The sequence below is a fragment of the Eucalyptus grandis genome, chromosome 10 (assembly GCF_016545825.1).
Source record: "Eucalyptus grandis isolate ANBG69807.140 chromosome 10, ASM1654582v1, whole genome shotgun sequence".
Lineage (NCBI taxonomy): Eukaryota > Viridiplantae > Streptophyta > Magnoliopsida > Myrtales > Myrtaceae > Eucalyptus > Eucalyptus grandis.
Window position 1 is genome coordinate 12,004,141 of NC_052621.1, and position 7,987 is coordinate 12,012,127.

The window sequence follows — 7,987 nt, forward strand, 5'->3', positions numbered from 1 at the left end:
AACTCTAGAATCAAGGCAAACCATTTTTTTTTTTTCTCTTTTCCTTTTCTTTCATTTTCTCTTCTTCTTGCTCATTGTCGATTGCCGCACAACGATAGCCATCAACTGACTAGGCAAGGGTCACCTCACCAATTTGGGCGAGAGCCTCGATTGGCCATCGGTGAGGCTCCAATGAGCTCGCCAAACCTAGCCTAGCTCATTGCTGGCCAATACTATGGGCAGCCATCGGCTAGAGAAGAAGAAAAGGGAAGGAAAAAAAAGAAATAGAAAAGAAAATAAAAAAATGTAATAAAATTATTACAAAATTAAAAGAAATTATAAATCACAAAAAAAAAAAATCGGGTCGTATCAAACACATTTTTATTCTGAAAAATAAAATAAAAATTGTGCAATTACTAAATGTCTTCAAATACTCAGAAATTCATTTAGGGAATAGAATAAAAATAATATTTTTGAGTAAAAAAATGTTTGGAACTAAAGGTCTATATGGCAACGTTTATATTTATTTGTTCTTTTGTTTTTCAAAATAGAAAAAGAACAAAAATCCAGTTAGTAAGATTATTTAATTTTTCTATTACCAAGAGTAGGAATAGAAAAGTGGCCAAGAAATAGATTTTAAAAATAAACAAGAAGTAAAAAAGTAGCTTATTGTTCTTACGAACAATTTCTAAAAATGAGTCATTCATTTCTCTCTCTCTCTCTCTCTCTCTCTCTCTCTTTCTTCTTCTTCTTCCTTGCCACTTGCTACCCGTTGCCCCTGCATGTCTCTTGCCGCCAGCTAGCCACCTTCCACCGATGTCGCCCGCCATTGTCATCTGCTGCCGCTGCACGCCATCACCATCCATCGCCACTCGCCTTTGCCACCAGTTGTTGCCATTTGCCACCATAGTCTGTGGTCACCTAGCGATTGGCTAGAGAGGAGGTACAAGAAGAAAGAAAAAAAAAAGAAAAAAAGAAAATCTCAAAATATTATTAAAAATTTTTAAAGAAAATGGACGTCAAAAAAACTTGTAAGTCGTACCAACACTTGTTTTACTTAGAATCTATTCGGAAATAAAAATAGAAAACAACTATTTTTGAAAAGAAATTGTTTCCAAAATAAAAATATCATTAAATGCACCCTAAATAATTACCAAAACACAACATTATTTTGTCCTTGAATAAGTGGAGCCATGTTTTATGTAGGGGGAACAGTGGCACAGTCCAAATGACATTTATTGACCATCCGTGCTTATATCACATCCTGTTTGTATTTTGGGAGTTGTAGAATCTATACTTCTAGTTGAGTAATGCTTGTAATTGTACTTTACATACTTCTTTCAAAAAGTCCTAAAATTTGTGCTACATCAAATTCAAATCTCAAAACTTTTTTTCTCATGTGGCTCCTAAAACTTGCACAAAAACTACAAATTAGTTATATGCTTTAATCAATTTTTCTATCCTACACGTATAAAGAATAAAACAAATCCAACCACCCGCTGTGGTGGCTCAGCTGGGTAGGCACTAGACTTCCATCGAGGAGGTCTAGTGTTTTTTTTTTTTTTTTGTGACCTGGGAACCCCGCGAATTTAGGGAGTAAACCCCAGGGAGACGCACGTAGGAAACCACCACCCACGCCGGGTAAGTCGCTAAGTGTCTCCACCTGCCTCCCTGCCACTTGTGTCGCAGGGTTTTGAACTCCGGCCTCCAGCAATGCAAATTGCAGGAAGGCTAGTTTTGAGTTCTTGGTGACTTACCCAAGACGTATGTGATGGTTAGACGTGTCGTCAAGGTGATTTACATTCACTGCTTTGGCATGCGGGGTTCCTAGGTCAAAAAAAAAAGAAAAAAACAAATTCAAGTTTCCTGAGTTAATAAAGATAGGGATATCAATTTGTAAAAAACGGGAATAATTGCTACTTAGACCAACTTTTTGGGGGAACTGCTTTTCGACCCCTAATTTAGTGATTTTTTTTTTCTTTTTTTACATCCAGAGAGCATTTTCATTTCTTATGAACGTCCGATCGCCGTAAACCCGGGGCCGCGTGCTCAGCGCCGTCGCAGGTTTGATCGGTTTCGCTGATTCTCGCCGGCCATGAACCTCGCGCCTCCGCCGCCGCCGGCGATGCCGCCGCCGAACTGGTACCCGATGCTGCCGCCCAATCCGCCGCCGTCGAGCGCGCTCTGGAACGGCGCGAACGTCCGCGACCGAGTTCGAGAGTTGCAGGAGACGCTCGCGCGAGCGAAAGCAATGTACGGTTGGTCGCCGCTCGATCCTCTCTTTCGATCTCGCCTTTCCGTTTGAATTTGTTCTCAGCGCCGTGTTAAAGCAAAATCGGCACATCGACAGGCGGAGGGAGCTGCAGCTGCTGGGGGCGATCAAGGAATCCGAAGCGCGCGGCGATGGAGGTGTCGAAAACGGGACTTGGAGCGGTCCTGCGCGCGAGTTGTTGAGGCATGTCGAGGACGAGGGCGTTGGCTTGGAGCTGCAAGAGATGCGCTCGCTGGAAGCTGCGAGCTCTCTGATTTTGAAATTGAGCGCCCAGCTCGAGCCGTTCAGAGCCGTCGCGGATGAGGCGAGCCCTTGGGAGGAGAAATCCGCGGTGCATAGATTGTCGAGCAAGCTGTCCAAGTCGAGGCGGAATAAGCTCTGGAGGAAGAGGAAGAGGCGGCGCGTTGCGGAGCAGCAATTGAAGGCAAGGGGTTGATTGAATGACCGTTTGGCTCTTGTTGTGTGATTGGTTAGTGTTGGAGTGGAGTGCTCGTTTTGTCTGAATCTTGCTGTTCTGTGAATAATTTTAGGAGCGCGAACGGTTTGACCAAGCTGATCAGGATGCGGATGAGTGGAGAGCAAGGGAGATTGCCAAGGATATTGCGAGACGCAAGGTATCGTGTGCGTAAATGTAATGAGATGCCGAGGTTGTGGATTTGCATTTGTTTAGTCGGGTCGATTGTTTCCCGAGCCTTCTCGTCAATTGTCACGTGATCTTTGTGGGGGAGCATTGGCCTGATTAACTTCATTTGTGTCTTTAACTGAGAAATATCACTTCCCAATAGGGGAAAAGCTTGGATTGCTTAAAAGTCGTAGATATGCATATAAAGCGAGGCATTTGGAGGAATGAGAAGAAGTGTTTTGAGTATGCTCATAAGTTGAAGAAGCTTAAAAAGATGCTCTTTAACACATTGATATGAAGTCTCTATGGAGTTCCTTGGATCCACTAACCTTCTAAATGGGAATGTAACTTGGATTAATATGATCGTGATGATTGTTACTTTGCTGATCGCATTTCTGGTGATGTTCAGATAGAAAAGATGAAGGAAATAGCGAAGCTTAAAGCAAAAGAGGAAAGGAGGAGGCTAGAATCCGAGGTGAGCGCTGCTAGTCTGTTCACTCCACTTGTTTGGATCCTTGTACTTATTTTCAGAGAAGAAGTTTCCCATGTCATGTCTTGAATTCACTTTGCATTCCTCTTTCATTTGCTTTTATTGAATCTGCTACTTTAGATTATTCATGGTGATGGTTTGGATATGTAACACATCTTAGCATTGTCTTACTCTGTCTTTACATCATTGACTTTGATTTAAGTCACTCAATGGGCTACAGTTGTTGCTTTATGTTGTGGATGACCAATGTCTCATGGATCACCAATATGCTCAATTCTTGTTCTACATATTCATTAGTTTTACTGCTGTTAATTCAAAAAAGGTTTTGAAAATGGTGCTAATAACTAGCATAAAGAATTCTGATTGTCAGTTCGAAATTTTTGAATCTGTTCTTGTTAATTGCTTTCTGGGATAAAGTAAATATGCCTCTTTCCCAGTGAATGCTCTCTTTATCCGATTGCCTGATAGTATTGATTGTTTTTACTTATATTGACTCAATTTCCTTGAATATTACAAATAATTTAGAGCACAGAACCCAATTGTTATGTTTAAAATTGGGCATTTAGAGTAGAAAAGCTCTAAGCAGCACTAGCAGCATGGGTATCATGCAGCAGTTCCAACTAAAGACATTTTGGAGATTAATTCTTGGTATTGTCTTGCTGCTCCCTGTTATATGTGTTCTTTGGCTCCTGTTGCACTTGTTTAATGATCTTATTCTTTCTTTTGCTTTCAGCTAGAGCTTGTCTTGATTGTGGAGAAATTGCAGGAGCTACGGTCAATGAGGGTTAGAAAACTGAAGAAGCAGGGTAAACCTTCATGCTTAGTGCTTAGCCATTCGATACCTATGATGACTGTTGTAGTTTCTGCCAGCTTTATGACTTTTACGATATTCCATGTTGTTTTGCCATAATCTGCAACTTTCCACTTGCTTTTTGCATTCTCAGTGGAAATGAATTGAGCATGTTATCAACTACTGAGACATACACTTTTTCAATTGTCAGTCAGATTGAGCTGTCATTTATGTGAACTTCTTTTTTAATTTTCCCACCTGTGTGTTAGGCATATATATCCTTCAGTGTAATCAGTGTGTCTCCATATGAATAGGTGAACCAATTGTGCGAGTGCTGTAACTATGTACTAGAAAGTCATTTCCTTTAATTTGCATGCTTCATCAAAGTTTGCAATTTTCATGTTGTTCATTTGCTGAAAAGACAACAGTTTGTTACATTCATGGCAAATGTTCTTAGTACTAGCTCACCTAGAAGTATGAACGATTGGTCTGTTTTGACAGGACATTTTCTCCCAGAGGAGGATAATGAGTTTCTTGAGAGAGTTCGAGTTGCTGTTGAGGAAGAAGAGAGCCAGGCTCGGATTGCGGCTGATGCAGATGCTGCAAGAGATGCCATTGCGACTGCCGAAGAATCTCGCAAAACAGCTGATGCTACTGAGTCTGACCTGAAAGATCAAAATGATGTCACACATCAAAAGCTTGAAAACAAAGATGAAATCACTGATGAGGAAGGCAACATTACCTCTTTGACGGGCAGTCATAATGAATATAAGAAAGAAGCACCAGATGGGAAAACTCATATTGGATCTTATGATGCCTTGGCAAATCTTCCAATTGAGTTCTATCATTACTATCATGGCAGTAACACTGATATGGGGACTCTAATAGAGGTTAGATTGGGTGCAGTTTTGGTTTATTCCTTACTTCTAAATAATATATCAGTATCAGGGTTTTATGACCTAATAATGAGAGTCTGGTCGTCCTTGCATTACCGCAGATCTAATTAACAAATCACTGTTGGTGTTGTGAGTTTCCTTAATAGCCCCTATGCATCATGTATTGTAATTTGTTAAGGTTATCCTTGTATAGCAGCATCATTAAGTGATAATTATCTGCTTTATGGGAATTAGTGAGGGAAAGTTGATGTATTCTTATATATCATGTAGGTCAGAAGAACATGGGATGTGTATCTAAGAAGGGGAGGAAGGTGAGGAACACATTATTTCTGCTACCTTCATTTTATGTGGTTATGTATCATGCATGTTGATTGACTTTGTGCATTTTTTATATATTGATAACAACATACATGTGAGAACAACTTAAAAAACGAGAGTAGTAATCAGGGTAAGTGAGAGCAAGATCCAGGAGGTTTAGCCTAATGATGGGCCCCCTTAGGAAGATCCAAGAAGAGGCCTTTAAATTGATTCCTATCTTCCCCTCTCCATTTTCCTATAAAGCAAAGGAAGTGAGAACAGCAAACTAAATGCACGGCTAGTATGTATGAAAGACAATGTGCTGATTCTTGCCTCAGGGCAAGAATCTATTTTCAGGGGCGTGAAGCGATTGACATGTTTGCCCGTTTGTTTAGTCAATAATTTCTGTGTCCGGCTGATCTCTATAATGTGGTCATCGTCTTTGCTACTTCCATCATGATGCTTTATTAGGAATGTACACTTGTGGCATGCATTTATCACCACTAGAGTCTACCTCAATTGTTATTCCTGCATCAGCTTCAAAGTTCATGCATCCTATATAGATTTTTCTTCTAAATCACTGATTCAGTGCATTGCTAGTGGGTTTTGGAAATTCTATCATTGCCTCACAGAAATATTGTATTTACTGTAGCCGCATACCTGGGCACTGGGTTCAACCACCACCTCCTGCAGATGAAGTGTGGGCTTCCTACTTGGTGAAACCAAACTAAGGGATTTTGGCTTGCAACTCAATTCTGTTGGTACTTTTTTCTCTCTCAAATGAGTAAGATCTGATATTACCATTAGCAACGTGTATTTTTCTATACATTCTAAATATCTCTTTGATTTGTAGGCATAGCATCCTGTTGAGGTTCCCATGATTACAATCTTTAAGTTTCCCTTAAATTAATTAGTATGAAGTGCGCTTCCTACTTGGTGAAACCAAACTAAGAGATTTTGGCTTGCAACTCAATCTGTTGGTATTATTTCTCTCTCTCAGACGAGTGAGATCTGATATTACCATTAGCAATGCTTATTTTTTTATTGATCTCAAATATCTCTTTGATTTGTAGCCATAGCATCCTGTTGGTTCGCATGATTACAATCTTTAAGTTTCCCTTAAATTGATTAGTTGATAATAATGATTGGTTACCGCCAATTCCTTTGCAAAAAATTCCATTCATTGTAATTACACATAATAATAATAATAATAATATTTCTCAAGTACTGACCAGCAATACATTACAAATTGTTTGGACCTTGCGGAACTGGTACTTTTGTTTATTCTGACTAATGTTTCGGGTTTCTCTCTTTTCACCATCCATCTGTAACTTGGCAGTTCATGTGGGGCTTCCTGCTTTTTTAACAACAGTGTCACTTTTGTTTCATAGGTTCAGGAATCTGATAGTGGAGCATATGGCAGACAAATTTGTCACTAGCATATATATCATGCTGCCTGAAGTATTGGTATCTAAGTTTGTTCTCCAGTGGCGATGAAGGTTTTATTATAAGGTTTGCCTGCTGGAAACTGCAGCTGCTGCTCGGACAGATCCAACAACTCTTCTTTCGGATGATCCGTATCAAAACAGACAATGCACAAGCTGAATATGTTCATTCCCAAACAAGTTGCTGCCAAGCTATCAAGCTTCAGACAGACAATTGTGGGTCGATGTTGTGACTCTTGTCTACCATCCATGCTTCCATCTCTTAGAATATTCTTGGCAGCAAAAAAAAAGGCAGTCATGGAATGTCAGAAAAAGGGAATGCCAGGACAAGTTGCCAAAAAAGTTTTTACGATGCTTTCTAACATCTGAAACTTACTTGTTCTGCTTTTCCCCCTATTTGACTGAAATTGTATCAAATGTACTTTTAAGAGGTTAAAACTACTAGTTTGGGGTCTTAAATGTGAAAGCCGGTCTGAGCAGAGCAGCTAGTCGTAAATGGGCGATATGTCATGACTTGCCCAATCCTGCTCATTTGTCGGGGCAGCGAAAGCATATGAGTATTTGGAAAGATCCCAACTTTGGAGAAGCTGGACCTAAAAGCAGAAGTGGGAAAGCCTGACATAAGTTGATCCTAGAGCCTGTTTTGTGATCGATTGCGCTTAGCACCTGAAATTTGTATCAGATGATGAGGCGCTTGGGGATCTGAGAAGGGCAAACTTGATTACTTCGTTACGACTGGGTGTCACTTGTAATCTTATATTCTTCTCTGCCTTCATTAATAGCTGGGTCTTTCGATGTTGTTACTGTATGCAGTGATTGGTGTAGTTCTCTTGGTGACCCTCTCCAGACCATTTGCGATAACAGTCTCATTTATGCCATTCGATGTTGTAGATGTGGAACTGATGATGTTCCCTCCGTTGGAGATGGCCATAGCTGTCCTCAACTTCGGCAAGTCTCGCCCGCTTGAACAGAATTCCAGAAGACTTCTCTGTAACTCGAGTACTGTCCTTAGTCAACATCGTTGTGCGAAAAAAAAAAAAAAAAAACTGGAGTCCATAGAAGTTTAGAAGTGCTTTTGGATCCTATTCTTCGTCAAAAGCTACATAAAAAGACGAAATTCCAACCCTTTTTTCCCATAAACTTTATAAAAATTTCTCATTATGTCATCTTTGAAATCTTCTCATTAAGAAACCTCA

The 7,987-nt window shown here is 40.1% G+C and overlaps 1 protein-coding gene across 2 annotated transcripts; it reads left to right on the top strand.

Annotated features, from left to right (window-relative positions):
- Positions 1–1,960: 1,960 nt before the first annotated feature.
- LOC104421770 (U11/U12 small nuclear ribonucleoprotein 59 kDa protein) lies at positions 1,961–7,652 on the top strand. Of its 2 annotated transcripts, none has more exons than XR_721072.3 (9): positions 1,961–2,232; positions 2,330–2,675; positions 2,782–2,865; positions 3,283–3,348; positions 4,097–4,169; positions 4,655–5,043; positions 5,320–5,360; positions 5,999–6,130; positions 6,738–7,652. XR_721072.3 is itself a non-coding variant. In XM_010033849.3 (9 exons), exons 1-8 carry the CDS (start codon positions 2,075–2,077, stop codon positions 6,075–6,077), a joined length of 1,236 nt encoding a protein of 411 aa, XP_010032151.2. In that variant the 5' UTR covers positions 1,961–2,074; the 3' UTR covers positions 6,078–6,107; positions 6,738–7,652. The 2 variants fall into 2 exon arrangements, 1 of the variants encoding a protein (XP_010032151.2); XM_010033849.3 differs by having other exon boundaries at positions 5,999–6,107.
- The last annotated feature ends 335 nt before the right edge of the window (positions 7,653–7,987 follow it).